We start from the raw sequence: 18,297 nt of genomic DNA, 5'->3' as shown, positions 1-18,297 counted from the left end.
AATTTGCGGACTTGTAAAATGAAGTGTTACCAAATATAGTCATGCATTAAGATTACATGATAGATTACATAATTCTACGGTATGGTACCACTGACTCACTGTTTACTATCTTAAAGCGTTCTACTTAGATTTCAGAAGTGGCAGACCAAAACAATGAGTGGCCGGTAGAAATGTACAGTGACCTGTCACAGTGGCAGCTGAGGAAAAGGGTTCATTTCAGACCCTGGTGCTCCATACCCAAAACAAACAAATCCAAGAGTCCATGGTTTATTCTGTAGGTCACGGAATGCTCAATACATTGCATTAATACGGGCTGAATATTATACAATCAATGCACTTAAAAAAAAGGCAAATTTACACATCATTTGCAAAATGATTTCAACACCAAAAAAATCTTGTCTATCAAGAGAGAGAGGACTCCCATAAACGATGCAACTCATGTCATGAATCAGCAAACTGATTTCCCAATCACTATAGTAACTTATACAGCAGCTATCACCAGCACTCAAATTTGAATATATAATATTTCTAAGAGTCAGGCAAATACTGTAATTTCTTGTGGAAATACACAACTTCTTTACTGCGTTGTTGCTTTTAACATGAAAAAATAAATTTATCTCTATAGTTTCTGCATACAGGTCACCCCTATATCTATGAATACTGCGAGCTTAAATACAGTAGTTCATTCATACCGAGCATATAGCATTTTCAGGGGGAATACACCGTGGTATAGGAATAAGTAAATGCGATGTGTGGTGGTTGAAAAACACTAAAGCATGATATTGTGGTAATACCAAGTATGACAAGAGCTGATTTCATGAGCTGAACCAAGAAGCAAACAACTTAAGCCTAGAATTGATCACTGTCTTTTTTAAAGTCACTCATCTTTAACATACCAGTTGCCTGAGCCTCTCTTGCTCAGGGGGGATTTAAATATATCTACTTAATATCTATATAATGACATTGTATCAACACCCTCATTTGATACCATAAAATTGAGCAATATTGTTTATAGTCTAATCTGAGCACTAGTAATAACATCTGTGGAAAATCTGAACACGGGAAAAAAAGATATTGGCAGAAAATTAAAAATGTTGAAACAGCAACCCTTCTGCAGCAAGCAGAGCTGAACTAGATATGCAGATATGGAATGAGGTCACGTCTAATTTGGGATACACACAAAAAAGGTTTCTGCACATTTGTCGCTCAAATCACGCACGCAATAGCACATTCTTAATGACTACGAAGCTAACAAATGTGCTTTCAGCAGCAGGAATGATTAATCTGGTACAAGGAATTAAAGCAAAAGCCCCGAAATAAATAAAAAGAGGAGAGAAATGACAGGTAAGCGAGCCTGTAGCGGAGACACAATTTGAGATTTGCTCTGGAGTTACTGATTTTCTTATGATATTGCAGTGACACACATCATGCTAACACCTCTCACTTGTTCCCATTTCAGAAGACATAGTACATCTATCAAAATGATTTGCACTAGTCCTTGCCGTGTGTGGAGAGGCACGATGATTCAGCAAAAAATGATAAGCCAGTTGGGTCCCAAAACCTAACACGAAGCAGTAGGGCTGCACAATTAATCGAATATTAATCACGATCGAATGCGATATTGACGTTCGAAATGCGTGTCCACTCATAGAAAACTCCGCTGCATATCAAATCAATCGCTTCCTAAACAACGTGATCTAACGAAGATTCGTGAAATGACCACGACCTCTTGACAGCGCATTACGAGGTGGACTATTGCACACAATGTTTCTGTAAGTTATTAATAACTTATTCGGAACGCTGCTTTGTCACTTTTTACCCGCCCACCCAAACCCACAATTTTTTTCTAGTAAGCTCACCCGAATACGCCCGATGGGTTGTGGGTCGACCCGCGAGTAGACGGGGGAAACGAAAAAAAAAATGAAAAAATCAATGAATAATCGTGATAAATAATCGTGATCTCTATATTGATCAAAATAATCGTGATTATCATTTTGGCCATAATCGTGCAGCCCTACCAGGCAGTGGATAACAAAGTCAGTTGAGATGCTGTTACTCAAAGCTTTGAGCGGGAATGTACAGATGTTGAGTTCTCATCAAAAGAATGTTAGATTTTAAAGACTTGGGTACTTAAAATAGGGTCAAAACTTCATTATTGAGGATTGAGCAGTTGATGCTGGAATGAAGAGTCGGTAAGCGCCCACATTTAAGAGCCCGTTGAACAGAATCATAAGGGAGTCTGTCGGGGGCCACGATCAGGGACAGTACTCCTAGCGTGGCGCTACAGCAGCAGTGCACTCTGGCAACAGTGTTACAAAAGCAGTCGCTAAATTCACAGTCCTCCACATAAATGGCTAGCAAAGGTCTCTCCTTAAGTGTCCACTTGTTAACTTATCCTGACGTCAAAGCAAAGACCAAGGTTACCCGTTCTTGGTGTCCAACTACATTTTTTTGGCCACCCAGCATTACACACATTACAACATTTAGGTCCAGCTGTATAACCACCTCCCTTCATTCATTCATTCATTCACGCATTGACGGGTCTCCAGCGGTCAGCTTCAATGCTGTTAACGCTGCTGGACCCATAGGGTCCGGAGGCAACATCATCCAGGTACGCTCCCACCATACGAGAGCTGCCGGGACCAGAGCCGTCGATCTGGGTGGAGGAGTAGAAGAGGCCCTGGTCAGTCATCTCCTTGCGGCCAATGGTCGTAGCGACGGTCGGGGGAAGGTGGACGTCGCTTTCATCCGGCTCATCCACCTGTGACTTGTAGGAGAACAGGATCTTGGGCTCTGAACTGTGGAATAGAAGAAAGTAGTGAAATGAAGGAAGAAACGAGGTCAACGGTGAGTGCAAATATTAAGTATTCAGTATATTTTTGTACGATTCATTGTACAAACCCAAAGAAGCCCTTGAGGAATGTGACATAAATGAGCGGAGCAAAGGCGGAGAAGTACAGGAAGGTGGTGACATCCACACAGCTGGTTCAGAAAAGACAAAATAAAGACACACTGTGAACAATCACATTAAAAGCTACAAGTAGAGCTGCAACCATCAATCGATTAATCATCAACTATTAAATTAATCAGCAACTATTTTGCTTATAGATTAAGTTTTTAAGAAAAAAGTAAAAATTCTCTGATTCCAGCTTCTTAAATGTAAAGATGTTCTGGTTTCTTTACTCCTCTATGACAGTAAACTGAATATCTTTGAATTGTGGACAAAACAAGACATTTGTGGACAAAACTAGACACTTGTGGATGTCATCTTGGGCTTTGGGAAACACTGATCAACATTTTTCACCATTTTATAGATCAAACAACTAATTGATTAATCCAGAAAAATAATCAACAGATTAATCGACAATGAAAATAATCATTAGTTGCAGCCCTTTTTACGAGACATAAGGATTGCTTCAGTAGATACAGAAAGCACAACCAATAGGTTTCTGCCAAAAGGAAAACATCTGTTATGTTCTCATCCTTTCGTCTAAACTCCACTGAACTTCATTGGACCCGCTGAAAACAGTGAGTCATCCCCTTAGTTGCAACTCAGACAACAAATCAATGATAGGAAGGTTTAAAAAAACAGCAACCTGGCTCCATATCCAGGACAATGTTTCTAAAAAACATGTGCTGCATAAATCCAGCGCTTCATATCCGTAGTTGCTCTGAAGCCAAAAATCTTTTCAACTTGTCTTTGTCTTCCTAAAATACTCACACTGGTCCATTTATTAGTAAAATACTAAAATAAGATAAGATAAGATAATACTGACCAGAGTCCCTCTGTGATTTCAGCACATAGCAGAGCACTGCCCAGGCCCTGGACGAAGTTCAGTAAAGACAGGATGGCAGCATACACGTAGAAACTCTTCTTAGCTGGACAAAGGAAGCAGCAAAACAAAGATTAATGGACAACAGAGGACAAATGCTTTCGATTACATTGCATCATGCAGTGGTAAAAAGCACACGAGGCTGCATTCACACGAGATCAGGCGGTGCGGCGAAAACGCAAGTTTTTCCATTAATTTTGAATGGGGTTTTTACTGCGTTTGGGCTGCAGAGGTCACAGGGGGTGACGAAAAAAAAAGGCAGCGGCCTGCGACGGAAAAGTAGAAATGGAATCAACTTTTGGAGAAACGCAACCTGACGTCGCGCTGCGGTGGCTAATCACATAACGGGCGATCCAGAGTTGAACAACCAAGGACAAAAGACATTAATCGTCTCAGTTAATGGGCCATTAAAGTGACTCGCCCAGACCTCTGCACAACGCCTGATCTCGTATGAATGCAGCCTTACTAGGAGTGCAGCACATGGATTACATGATATATAAAGCTAGTCTTTTAACCTCTTAAACCTAATTTCTGATCTCTTCTGCAATGAAATCTGTAACTTACACGGAAGAGATATCCTCTCCCTCACTGGAGTTTTAGGCAAGATCACAATCAAAGAGTACACCTATAAAAAAAGGATTACATAATCAGTCAATTATTAGACATCAGTTATCTGTCAAGTATGAGTTTCATTTGATTCCTCATGCTGCTGCCGGTTACTGACCAGGAAGAAGAAGCAGGAGCTGGCCAACCAGAAGTGGCGTCCTCCGTGACCGTAGATGTTGAAGTCCTCAGCAGACAGGTGCTTGTCTGGATACAAGATCTCTAGTGTGCCCTAGGATTATTAATATCTCAGTTAATTTCATTGAATTCTGAATAACAACTTACCAAAAATGTCCTGCTGCGTCTTATCACCTGTCATTACCTGTGTGATGGAGTAGCCCAGAGCCAGCACAGCGGTGATCGCCAGCACTCGCTTTATACTGGACTTGCTCTCCAGATGACCTGATAAAATGAATAAAGAAAGAGGCTTAACAAAAACAAAACCTGTACAGACATTCAGTCACATTCAAGGCTGTAAAGGATTAATTGAACATTGGTAACAGATGTGTCATGTGGAAAGAGACAGAAAACACCACACTGGTTAAAATACACAGTAAATGAGAACTGAAAGCAGTAGAGCATACTAACCGAAAGCCAGTCCCAGGATGATAACGCTGAGCTCAATAGCCAGCAAGAAGAAGCGGGTGATTTCCCACAGCACCTGACGAGAAAACAAACATCATGAGGATCCACTGCGGCAGATTGTGTTGCAACACCAGGAACATGTGCTAAACTTTACAGGTCAGGTCTCACTCCCAAAGCATTATATAATCATGTGTATGCTTTTCTTCACCAGCGCAGCCATGACAGTGTGCTACGGGAACACTGAACTCCATAGGGATATGTCTGGTATGTGAGGAATGTCAGCCATGCCTTTCCTTTTGGACATGAAAGCCAAACAAAGTCATGCTGAAGCTCATATCAGCCCCGAATTCAATAAAAGAGGATATGGTGACTATTACTTTAGTATGGGCGAAGTATTTATACTGCAAAGCTGCAATCTGTCATTTACCACCTGCAAATAAAAAAAAAACTCCAAGGAACCCACGCTGTTTTAGCAAAAAAAACTGGACCGTTTAGAAAGGAGCACATTAAATTAACTATTTACCCCAGGCTTCATGTTCCACCACACAAAGAGCAGTTAACATGAACGCCTTGTGTACAGCTCAGACTATGATTAATATGAATTAATTAATCTGAAAAATAACAAGCCTTGTACATGTTCTGTTTACTCTCTCGCCAGCTCTATCAATAACCATGCACTGTGGGGGTTTGATGAAGGTCCAATCAGCAACTATTTTGATCATATAAATATCCATGTGGTTGAAATATTTTATATTATATTATATTTATATTCTCACAAAATCATAATTGATCTTCTTAAAGCTGAACTCTGGTACTTATGCGCAAATATGATAAATAGTTATTTTTATAAAACAGTGACTATATTCTGATAGTAGCGTATGAGACAGATAATCTGTGAAAAAAACATGTTCCTCTGCCTCCTCCTACAGCTCCTAATGGCATTCACAAGTTTCCACCACCATCAGAGCCGAGCAGTCTCTACAGCAGCTGTCAATCACTGCTCGCAAAACTCACAAACTCCGATCAAAGTGTCAAACAAGGCAGCACAAATATGATTCAAGATTCTGTTACTGTAATGTCTATTTCTCACCTAAAATGTTTCCAGAAACGTATTTTACTATACTGTTTAACTGAAAAATTAGAAAGTTTGTGACCCAGCGGCCGGCCGGAGCAAACTTTCTCATTCTACACACTAAAACATGTTTCTGAAAACATTTGAGGATGTAATTTCAATGAACACACACTGTTTTCGCCCCAAAAAAAAGCAAAAAGTCTGGAGAGTTTCAAAAGGACGATTTAACAAATACCCCCAGGCTGTGTGTTCCACCACACAAAAAAGCAGCGTCTCCACCAAAAGGACACCATTTGCTGCACTTTACAGTAAACATGAATGCCTTGTGACAAGTACAGCTCAGACTATGTTTCCAGTAAAAGAAAGTGAAGAGTAAATCTGAAAAACACCAGCTTTCATCTCTATAAATAACCATGCACTGTGAGGGTTTGCTGAAGGTCATAATACAAAATAAAAATCACAATTGATCTTTAATTCTTTGCTTAAAACATTACAGTAAACATTACCTCTTGTTGTTTGGATTTTCACAATTTATAACCCCCACATTTGTTCCAAAAAATGTTATTTATGTTCCATGCGCTTCCTTACTTTGTCTATGATGGTGGCAGCACTGGACGCACTGACAGTCATAGACACCACCGCTCGGGTGATCCCAACCCCTGCTACAACAAACACCTGAGAAATACAGTAAAAAAAACATGTTACACCATATAAAACAATCTGCCTTCTCAACACAATAAAACAAGTCCTGGAGTAGAATTAGGGGAAAAGTACAGCCGATAGCAACAATGCACTGGTTAACAACATTAGTGACAAACAACGTGTTCCTTTCTAGCCTTGCCAGGCATTGTGGAACAGAGATATCCTGTTATCTAGAGTCTTTGTTGCTATTTTACCATCGCTGGAATGCTAACCTAACTAGACAGATTCAGTATATTTTGGAAACAAAGAGTAAGCGCCTTCCACATAGAAAAAACAGATTATAAAGCAGAGCAGTAAACAAGAAAGAAACTCATCAGCAATTCTTTCCACAAGGTCGTTTGTCTTTGCTGCCAGACAAAAGTATTAACAGGTGCATCTTAAATGATGGGATGACGTACTCTTATTAATAGAATTCACTGTGTAACACGACACCAAGCTCAAGATAATTACTTTAAATAATGTATAATGGTGCTTTTGGAGTTTGTGTCCTACCAGCAAGTAAAAGGTGACGAAGATGGGGCTGGAGGTGAGTCGAATCTTTGCCCTGGCTGAGGGCAGCTTCCACATCAGGAATACAAAGAAGGCCACATTAGGCACGAGCAGTAAAATGTCCCAGAACCGCACCCTAAGACAGAGAGATGAATGTAAAGGGGATAATGCAGAACTTTCTGAAAAATGCAATTTCATCTGCAGTAGATATTTGTAGTGTAGTCTGTCGGATATTCACTTTGAACAGTTAGTATTTTATTTCCATTTTGTATTTCCTGCACTGTCACACAAATATCCAAAAGCAAGGTATGCTTTACTAGGTCTTTCATAGTTCTCAACTTTTTCTTTTTGTTTTCTGTAATAATTTATTGGGAGTAACAACAGGTGTACAGAAATATACAAATAGAGCACAAATGTAAATGATTGTTGCGCCATATTTAGGTATTTTTCCCACAAAGCCCCCTACCAACCCTCACCCATTACTGATGCAAAAAGGAGAAAGAACAAAAAGTTAAATTAAATTAAATGAAATTAAATTAAAATCAAATTAATTAAATTAATAAAAAAGGAAAGAACATAAGATACAAAAATATTGAAATTAAATAAATAATAAAAATATAAAGTACAAATTGACAGTAATAATAATTATAGGATTAAATCACAAACTATAGATAAAATAGGCTGATAAACTTTACAATGTACAAATAGACAACTTAACTGTTAGTGGTCATTTCTGTTTACATAAATCAAACTTTATGATGTCATAGAATTTAGCTGATGGAGAGAAATACATTATATTTACAACTATTTCTTCTACAGTATATGCTATTGAATACCTGGAGTCCCCAACATTCTCGTACAGAACTTGTAGACATTTGTGAGGCTTGCTGATGTTGGTATCAGGTTGATAGGTTGTGTATGTTGACGTGTTCTCAAACGGTGTAGGTGAAATACTGCCATTGTATTGAGCAAACCTAACCACAGCAGTCACTGTGGCTAGCATGGTGTCAGACCCTGAGGAGGGAAAAGAATGGTTATGTCAAATATGATCTGAAATTGATTACTCACATCAGCTGAGACAGACTGTTAACTTCTCATTATGAAAGAGTTTCCTCTTTTTGGGAGGAGGTTCAAGTTGTAAAAGGGGTTTTGTGAAGGGAAGGGCTACATAAAAGAGTGCTGAACCCTCTTTTAGGCTATATTATAGGGAAATGTATGCTAGACTTATATATTATTTATACGCATATATAAATATATATATATATATATATATATATTTATTTTTATTTATTTTTTTTTTTTTTTAAAAGCAATTCTAAAGCCTAAATTAAATATATGGTAACACTTCCTTTTTGCAGGTCCACAAATGTAATGGTAATTAGGTAATAATTAGCAAGTAACCTATTTGAAATTTCTTTGGAATTACTGCCAAATTACCCCAATATTTACCTATAAATTTATTGAAAATTATTTTATTATAAACATTATTTCATAATTATACTCCGCTATTTCTCAATAGCTGGTAATTTATTTAATACATTTCCAGGAAAAGAATAAAAAGTGAATTGATGTGCTTTATTTCCATGTCTGCTGGTAAATAGATTATAATTAGCAAATAACTTCTTTGAAATTTCTTTAAAAACCCCCCTGAATTATTACATCAGCTACCAGGTTACATTTGTGTAGACAATAAGTCACACAATGGTGAGATTTGTGCCTGATCAGAAGTGTCTTCTATTAGTTTTGGTTTTCCACCTCCAATAAAGAGCAGAGCCCTATTTTAACGATTATATACTATTTTAGCATATAACTATTAAATCATGTTTATAATTAAGTAATTTTTGATAAATTTATAGATAAATATTTGGGTTAATTTGGCAGTAATTCAAAAGAAATTTCAAATAGGTAACTTGCTAATTATCACCTAATTACCATGAAATTTGCAGACCTGTAAAATGAAGTGTTACTAAATATAGTCATGCATTAAGGTTACATGATATATTCATGATATAAATTACAAAAACAATAAATAGAGATATAAAAGATACAGAGTGAATGGGTGAACATAGTGTGTACAGTCCGTCAATAAATAAATGTAGTATGTACAATAAATAAATGTAATATGTGCAATAAATAAATGTAATATGTACAATAAATAAATGTAATATGTGCAATAAATAAATATAATATGTACAATAAATAAATGTAATGTGTACAATAAATAAATGTAATGTGTACAATAAATAAATGTAATATGTACAATAAATAAATGTAATATGTGCAATAAATAAATGTAATATGTGCAATACATAAATGTAATATGTACAATAAATAAATGTAATGTGTACAATAAATAAATGTAATATGTGCAATAAATAAATGTAATATGTACAATAAATAAATGTAATGTGTGCAATAAATAAATGTAATATGTGCAATAAATAAATGTAATGTGTACAATAAATAAATGTAATATGTACAATAAATAAATGTTATATGTACAATAAATAAATGTAATATGTACAATAAATAAATGTAATATGTGTAATAAAATAAATGTAATATGTACAATAAATAAATGTAATATGTGCAATAAATAAATGTAATATGTGCAATAAATAAATGTAATATGTGCAATAAATAAATGTAATATGTATAATAAATAAATGTAATATTTGCAATAAATAAATGTAATATGTACAATAAATAAATGTAATATTTGCAATAAATAAATGTAATATGTACAATAAATAAATGTAATATGTGCAATAAATAAATGTAATATGTACAATAAATAAATGTAATATTAGAAATAAATAAATGTAATGTGTACAATAAATAAATGTAATATGTGCAATAAATAAATGTAATGTGTGCAATAAATACATTTAATAAGTACAATAAATAAATGTAATATGTGCAATAAATAAATGTAATGTGTACAATAAATAAATGTAATATGTGCAATAAATAAATGTAATGTGTACAATAAATAAATTTAATAAGTACAATAAATAAATGTAATATGTGCAATAAATAAATGTAATGTGTACAATAAATAAATGTAATATTTGCAATAAATAAATGTAATATGTACAATAAATAAATGTAATATGTACAATAAATAAATGTAATGTGTACAATAAATAAATGTAATATGTGCAATAAATAAATGTAATGTGTACAATAAATACATTTAATAAGTACAATAAATAAATGTAATATGTGCAATAAATAAATGTAATGTGTACAATTAATAAATTTAATAAGTACAATAAATAAATGTAATATGTGCAATAAATAAATGTAATATGTGCAATAAATAAATGTAATATGTGCAATAAATAAATGTAATGTGTACAATAAATACATTTAATAAGTACAATAAATAAATGTAATATGTGCAATAAATAAATGTAATGTGTACAATAAATAAATGTAATATGTACAATAAATAAATGTAATGTGTACATATGTGCAGTCTATAAAGTGGTATATAGGATGTATAGTGTAAAGAAAGTGTAAAGCTACATAACTTGACTGGAGTAAACAACATAAAAATAACAAGTCTCAACTCAAGACAGGAGTCGGTTAAAGATAATACAGACAGGTAGCTAGTTAATCATTACATAGTCAGACTAACACACATTATGGTTTCATCATCATACTTTCAGTTTGAAGGGGATTTACAGACGTTAGTTAGCTAACGCTGCTAGCTGCTTACAGCTCGCTATCCGCGGGCGGAGGATGGGCTGTTTATCAATTAAAATTATCCTCTCAGAGCTTCTGTTATTGTCAAAAACAATAATGACAATAATCAAGATAAATACGGCTTTCAAATTAACATTATTACCCTGATTAAAGAGCCGACTGGCATCATGTTAGCATCAAAACAGACTAGTGCGATGACGCCGACGACTCAACGCAACGACAGCTTCAACTGGTACAAGAAGAAAACATCATAATAATAACATCTTACCGCTTCAGGTAGACTCGGATTCAGGAGGACAACTGCTGGAGAATGTTTTTAGATATAATATGAATTCAGTACATGTTGTTCACGCTGTCATACCCGCTGTAATCGATCCATACATTGATCACCGATACGAGACATGATGGTACTGGAGAGTTTCTTAACACAGTGAGGTCAGCTGACACTCTCACCAAACAAGCGGAGCAAGTCTCGCGAGATTTCAGAGATTTCAGTGTGACGTGTGTGTGTGTGTGTGTGTTTTTTTTTTTTAAAGAGGCAGGCTGTGTCATTTTTTTTTTTAGATTTATTTACTTAAAGGGACTGTTTTTGCTCCTCTGCCTGCTCGCCTTCACTCACACAGCGCGCGTTCTCGCTGTCTCGCTCCACCTCTAGACGTGAACGTGCGCTCACTCCACACTGCAGAAGACTTAGTTTAGCTCTGAGAATGTCTAGTGAATGTACAGTGGACGTTTGTGCAGAAATAACTGCTGCAGCTCAACAGAGGTTTCCCGTGTCTTGTGAAGTGACGGGGCTCCGCAGCGAGAAGTTACAAATAGTCCCTTTAAATTAAGGCAAAAAATACATACACATTACAAGAGTGACATCTCATTCTGCACTTTTTAATAGTCGTGTATCACAGCTGTTACCCTGCACTATATTCAATTTTAACAGTTTTCTTCATCTCCTTGTATTTTTATATCTGGTGTATTTTTTTGTACTTTGCACTACTAACTTTTTTGCTGCCTTTTTACTAACATGTTTTGCACTATGGAACTGTGATGCTGGAAACTTGAATTTCCCTTGGGATCAATACAGTTACTATCTATCTATATTCCAAAGATGTAATAATATGAATATGATGAACACATTATAAACCTTAAAGGTCCCATATCATGCTCATTTTCAGGTTCATACTTGTATTTTGTGTTTCTACTAGAACATGTTTACATGCTGTAATGTTAAAAAAAACTTTATTTTCCTCTTACTGTCGGCATGAATATGCCTGTATTTACCCTCTGTCTGAAACGCTCCGTTTTAGCGTATTTCAACGGAATTGCAACGGAATTGCGTTGCTATAGGCAACAGCTTGAGTCCATGTTTACTTCCTGTCAGCTGATGACATTCACATACACTGCAACCAGGAATAAACTGGGACACATTTAGAATGTTTATGTTTAAAATTGTGTACAAGGGTCTAAATATTGTATATTTGTGACATCACAAATGGGCAGAAATCCTGACGGCTTGTTTCAACTGCAGAGTTTTTGAATACAGGCTGTGTGTATTTCCCTGTGGATTGAGTGTTTCCATACTTTCACAGTATTTATATAGGACTTAAGCCTGCTTTAAAATAAAAAAAAACATGAAAATCTCACCTTTTTATAATATGGGACCTTTAAAAAACAAACAAGCGGAGCAAGTCTCACGAGATTACAGTCTGACGTGTGTGTGTGTTGTTGTTTTTTTTAAAGAGGCAGGCTGTGGCATTTTTGTTTTGTTTTTTAGATTTATTTATTTAAATTAAGGCAAAAAATACACATTACAAGAGTGACATCTTCCAAAGATGTAATAATATGAATGTGATGAATACACCATGAAGCTTGAATAAGCTAGAAGAGGCCTTTTACTCAGAGGTCACAGTGGAAAAAGCACAGGTGTAAACAATGAAATTAATGGTGGCTGAATTTTCATTTAGCTGCTTTCATTTCAGGACCTGCGGTGCGTTCCAAATCGCATACTTTTTCTTTTTACTTTTAATAAATATGGCAGATGCCTTTATATATAGTACTTCTCCATAACATTGCACCTTGAAATTTGACCTCTTGCTCACATATTCACTGCACAGAGGATTGTGGGTCAGAATAGCCAGAAAAGCAGTCTTCCATACCGCAAAATGCGACTGGATGTAGTAGGACATCATGGTATTTTTTTTGCATACTGTGTTGTGACATAGGAAATCTTTTGGTAGTATGGGTATTGGAACACACAGCAAGGAGGGTGAAAAGAGGAGATGTCACGCGTCATCATCGCGTCATATTTTTGGGGTACAACACATGCATAAAAATAAAATCCGGTCTGCACTCGCCAAAATTGAGCCAATAGCAACACACAACCACAGCTCCAGTTACATTGCGCATGTGTTATCCCCCATAACTCAAGACCCGTGTCCCAGCCTCTTTCAAGAGGCCTTGACACACAGTAGGAATAGGCCTTTTTCACATAAGACATTTTGCAACAGTAGGGAAATCACAGGTGTAAATAATTGATATTGATGATGACTGAATTCCATTTAGCTGCTTTGATTTCAGGATCCTCGTATTGTGCATACTGGCTCACTGACATTCTAACTGGGACACTTGAATACAACGGAGCCATTGTTAATGTTATTATTGTATAAACGCCTGTGCTTTTCCTACTTTGACAAGAGAAAATGTCTGCTGTGAAGAAGGCCCAGTGCGCAAGAAATCTATTTATCAGATGGAAATAGAAAAACGTCACAAATATTGGACACACAAAATTAAGTGCAATCAGTAATTCAGTCACATTCATGACTTTATGCCTATGTAAACTTGAGAAGCAGTCATATATATTATCACACAAAGCATCCAAAGTACTTGGCAAAAGCAAGTAAGTAGGTGATCAGTAAGTGACATCATAATTCCTCTCTTCTTTGGAACAAGTTGCCTGAGGAATGAGGAAATCTCTGTGCTCTCTATCATGACAACGAAAGACTAAATTATTTAATCATACAAATCAAGTCTCAAAAATATTATTTTGTACTTTCTACTATGCAGCACATTTGATAGAAATATTGTTCTGATTATGAATAAATAGTGACACGGCCTTTGGGGTCCCCTGACAGCATCCTGTAGGCCAGGTGCACCGGTTCAGTCAGGTTAGCCTTAAACGTGTACACATGAGTCTTCCCGCTGGAGGGGCTGATGTTGTAGAAGCTCAGCCTGTGGGTCTTGAAACTCAGTCTGATCTCCAGCTTGCGTGACACTGTGGTCCTCTTCAGCGGCACGTCATGACTCTGCTCGAAGGCCGTTAGCAGGTTGTTGAACCACATCAGACACCAGGAGCTCCGGCTGCTTTCCAGAGCCGAGGGCAACCCGCTGCGTGCCAGCTTCCCGCTGTAGCACACGCCGATGATCCACGGAGAACCCTCGAGCTCCACCTCCCAGCAATGCTCGCCTTCGAAAAAGCTCTGGGTGCTGAGGACCTGGAAGAAGTTGGTGAACCTCTGAGGAGAGGACGGGTAGGGCTGTTTGACAGCGCTGAAAGTCACAGTCTTCAAGTCCCTTGAGAGGACGAGGTTGGGGTGGGCTGTTTTGGGGTCAAAGGTCACCTCTGAGGGGTTGAAGGTGTTTCGAAGGGAGCGCTGAATCTCTCCAAATCTTTCCCTCAGCTCAGCATTCATGCTCTCCAGCTTGGGACAGGCTCGCGCGGAGTTGACTTTGGATTCGACGTGGTCGTCATCTTCTCCCACGGGCTTGGCCATTAACTCCACGATGTGCGGTTGTAGAGTCCGAAGCTCGTCACTAAACGCAGCCTCGTCATCTTCAGTCAGAAGGGATTCCGCTCTGAGCATAGCTTGTCTCAGCTGCTTCGTCAGCTCAGAAGCTTGACTGACTCGACCGCCTACGCTGGCCTCGCCTGGACCTAGCTCTTCTTCTATCAGCTGCATCACCTGCGCGCTGTAGCTCTGCGACAGCTCTGTGATCTGCCCTACAAGTCTGCGTGCTTTCTCTCTCAGCTGACTGTTAGCAGTGGTCACCTCTAACTCTCGTTCCTCCTCCTTCCTCAGCACACTCTCTGCCATCTCCAGCTTCAGGCTCAACTCGGTGACTTGAGATGCCATTCTGAATTTAGGTTCATCCATTGCCATCTTGCCTTTGCCACTGCCTTTGTCTTGATCCAAAGAAAAGGACTCAGACCTAATTTGAAAGCCACCCTTTCCCTCACACACTGAGCTCTCCTCTCCAGATGTCGCTACGTCCTGGTGGTGTTTTGTGTTTGATTTCTCTGTAACATAGCCATCATCACTCTTGAATGTTACAAGGCCGACATCAGAAGGGTTGGCAGTGGAGTTGTCTGTCCCAGCGGTGGCTTTGTACGTCTCTATGATGCTGCACATTTTGAGGCTTCTCACAAGGACGTTGGTTCCCTGGTACTCTGCCTGGCACTCGGGGCAGCTGTGTTGGTCCAGGCCTTCTCCCATGGTCTGGAGGCAGGCAAAGCAGTAGATGTGACCACAGGGGAGAGAAATTGGCTCAGAGAAGAGCTGCAAGCAGATGGGGCAAGTGAGCGCCGCAGCTAAAGCTACCGAGTGATCCATTTGTGGAAACGTTGCTTCGGTCTCACTCACAGACTTGGTGACAGGTCAGGCCCTGGAAAAACAGACAACTCAGGGTAAGACTTCAGAAACATGTACAGTTTTATTATATAAAACTTGGCAGATTTATTTGTTTAGATTGTGAACTTTCTATGTTATGAGTTAAAGGAACAGTGTGAGCATTTCGGGGATCTATTGGCAGAAATGGATTTTAATATTCATAATTATGTTTTCATTAGTGTATAATCACCTGAAACTAAGAATTATTGTGTTTTCATTAGTTTTAAAATGACTCCTTCATATCTATATATAGGGAGCGGGTCCTCTTCACGGAGTCCGCCATGTTGCGCCAGCCCAGAACGGACAAACCAAACACTGGCTCTAGAGAGAGCCTTTTGTGTTTTTATGTTACCTGAAGGCCACGTAGTTCTCCAACACGCTTGTGAAAATGTGTTACCGTCAGCCGCCGTCTGACTTCCGTTGCTCCTAAAGTGTTATTATGGTAGGGATGACCTCAGAGAGATGTGAACGGCGTTACCACGGTTTTGTACTTTGCGGCTCACGTTACCGCAGGAAAGGGAGGAGTGAGCGGAGGGGTACTCAGCTGGTTCCAATCGGCAACCACACCACTAGATGCCCCCATTTCCTACACACTGTACCTTTAATAAATAAGTGAAAATGGCATAAGGGGAAAACTTATTTCAAGTAAAAAATAAACTATAAAAAAAAGCATATAATATCAGGGTCATAGCCAGGACTTTAGTCACAAGTCCCCTCTCATTATCTCACTAAAAATATTATGACCAAACACCAAATATAGTAAATTTTATTCTTTGCATTGCTTTTATATATTTGTATATTTATTGCGTCAACTGTTCAGTTGTTTTCTATTAATTTTATTTCCCAACATTAATATCTAAATGCCGAAATACTTAATTGTTTTTTGTTGACCTAAAAGTAATCAAACTCAAATATACAGAGTTTAAAAAAATATGTGAGTCAGCATATAAAATATTCACCAAGTGTTACTTTTTAACTGAACTTCTCCAGACTGCAACACCAAATTCACACAAAAATACTGAGAACATAAACTTAATGCATCTGTATTGTAGGTGTAGAAAACACTGGGGAAGTTACCAAGAACCACATGCATGACTAAGCACAGCACACAAGGAAACCATACAGCAGCTTTTGCATGCAGATAAAATCAGCAAATAGAAATGCGTTGTAAGAAAACCTTCACCTCAAGTGCCATAAATATACTGAACTCAACAAAGAGTATCTAAGACACAGAAACACTGACATGAACTGTTTAATGTGTTATATTAGCTGTCCATGTATTTGTTTTTACTAACTGCTTATCTGCTGCTTTGGACAATAAACATTTATTGTGTTGTATTGTAAAAAAAAAACAAAAAAACAAGTACACCAAACTGTACACAAGCTAGAACAGGGTTTCATTGAGTTGTGTCTATTGTAAATGGTGCATTTTAGTCGCTTAGTGATCTAGAATGAGGTCTAACAAGGTCGGTCTCTAATGTTTCTGCGTCGTTTGGTTTGCAAACATCGTGTCTGTTTAGTTAAGTTTCGATTTCCAGCCAACAGGATCTCCAAACGACCAAATCACACGTTTCCATTTCAACAGTTTCATTGTTCATCCCACTTACTTTACTGATCACTGTCCAGAGGTTATTCTGCTGAAGTTTATAGATTTGCTTTCCATGTGGCTTTGCTTCCTTATAAGAAAAATAAGGCCTACATTATTATTATTATTCACACGCGTCACTTCATGCGCATTATTACGCACAGCACGCGGATCCTTTGCAAACATCTTAATATAGATTGTGCGTCATTAGAAAAAAGTAAAGGACTTCAGTAAAAGACAAAGATAAAAGTGATTTACCTGTTACAACAGAGCTGTGCTGCGTCGAGTCTTCCTGTTCAGGTAGAGTCAATAAAGCTTGCTGACGCAGAGACCAGCGGTCAGAAACACCGAAGACTCCTTCATGACTCTCACTGGAGCTCACTGATTAATCCATGTGGAGCAACATGTTGCAGCCTGTATTCATGATGTCACTGTGTTCAACCCTTCACCCACTCTGACCCACTCATGTGGCCAATGCCCACAGAATAGATCGGTCAGCATTTCCAACACTTTCCACTCATTGTTTTTTTTCTTTTATTGCATAAATATTATACAGAATATAGTAAGAATGCAAAAAAAAAAAACTATGCAGTGATAGCAATTTAAAATGTAACTTGTGTGCTCTTGCAATTAAACCTGCAGTAGGCAGATTTTTTTTGGCATTATTGGGCAAAAAAAATCCATAATAACCTTTCAGCATATTGTAATTCAAGTGTTCTGAGAGAAAACTAGACATCTGCACCTCCTCATAGTGAACTGTTTAGCTGCAAAATGAGAAAGTTTGTGACCCAGCAGCCAAGTTGAGATCAGCTGAAGAAATACCAAGCACCGCCCACCAGCCGGAGCAAACTTTCTCATTATACAGCTGAACAGTACACTACAAGATGTTTCTGAAAACATTTGAGGTAAGAAATAGGCATTACAATAACAGAATATTGATTTATATTTGATCAGCGCTGCCTAGTTTAATCGGAGATCGAAGTTTGCAAGTGATTGACAGCTGCTCTGATTGGTTGTTTAGGACCCCGGAGGACACAGAGGCACATGGTATTTTTTCAA

At 37.7% G+C, this 18,297-nt stretch overlaps 2 protein-coding genes across 3 annotated transcripts; both read right to left on the bottom strand.

Moving 5' to 3' along the window:
* Positions 1 to 251: 251 nt before the first annotated feature.
* Positions 252 to 11,443, bottom strand: tpra1 (transmembrane protein, adipocyte asscociated 1). Its single transcript, XM_037764450.1, has 11 exons — positions 11,264 to 11,443; positions 8,121 to 8,298; positions 7,288 to 7,420; positions 6,682 to 6,768; positions 5,025 to 5,097; positions 4,759 to 4,838; positions 4,558 to 4,668; positions 4,398 to 4,458; positions 3,777 to 3,879; positions 2,902 to 2,982; positions 252 to 2,798 (listed from the first exon to the last, which is right to left on the bottom strand). The coding sequence occupies exons 2-11, from the start codon at positions 8,285 to 8,287 to the stop codon at positions 2,528 to 2,530; spliced, it is 1,167 nt and encodes a 388-aa protein (XP_037620378.1). The 5' UTR covers positions 8,288 to 8,298; positions 11,264 to 11,443; the 3' UTR covers positions 252 to 2,527.
* A 1,301-nt stretch (positions 11,444 to 12,744) lies between these two features.
* Positions 12,745 to 17,686, bottom strand: trim107 (tripartite motif containing 107). 2 transcript variants are annotated; one of them, XM_037764434.1, is made up of 3 exons: positions 17,497 to 17,686; positions 17,261 to 17,329; positions 12,745 to 15,648 (listed from the first exon to the last, which is right to left on the bottom strand). In XM_037764434.1, the coding sequence occupies exon 3, from the start codon at positions 15,594 to 15,596 to the stop codon at positions 14,079 to 14,081; it is 1,518 nt and encodes a 505-aa protein (XP_037620362.1). In that variant the 5' UTR covers positions 15,597 to 15,648; positions 17,261 to 17,329; positions 17,497 to 17,686; the 3' UTR covers positions 12,745 to 14,078. The 2 variants fall into 2 exon arrangements, with proteins under 2 accessions (XP_037620362.1, XP_037620355.1); XM_037764427.1 differs by lacking the exon at positions 17,261 to 17,329 and having other exon boundaries at positions 17,497 to 17,684.
* Positions 17,687 to 18,297: the final 611 nt, after the last annotated feature.

This window comes from Sebastes umbrosus, chromosome 1 (assembly GCF_015220745.1).
Source record: "Sebastes umbrosus isolate fSebUmb1 chromosome 1, fSebUmb1.pri, whole genome shotgun sequence".
In the NCBI taxonomy this organism is placed as follows: Eukaryota; Metazoa; Chordata; class Actinopteri; order Perciformes; family Sebastidae; genus Sebastes; species Sebastes umbrosus.
Note: the sequence above shows the minus strand (reverse complement) of the source record. Positions and strands in the feature narration are given on the sequence as shown.

Coding starts and splice junctions, on each gene's coding strand:
- tpra1 (XM_037764450.1), bottom strand. CDS start 8,287: ATGCTAGCCACAGTGACTGCTGTGGTTAGGTTTGCTCAATACAATGGC. Junction 4,459..4,557: donor GCTCCTGCTTCTTCTTCCTG/GTCAGTAACCGG, acceptor CTTTTTTTATAG/GTGTACTCTTTGATTGTGAT. Junction 2,799..2,901: donor TTCCTCAAGGGCTTCTTTGG/GTTTGTACAATG, acceptor TCTATTCCACAG/TTCAGAGCCCAAGATCCTGT.
- trim107 (XM_037764434.1), bottom strand. CDS start 15,596: ATGGATCACTCGGTAGCTTTAGCTGCGGCGCTCACTTGCCCCATCTGC.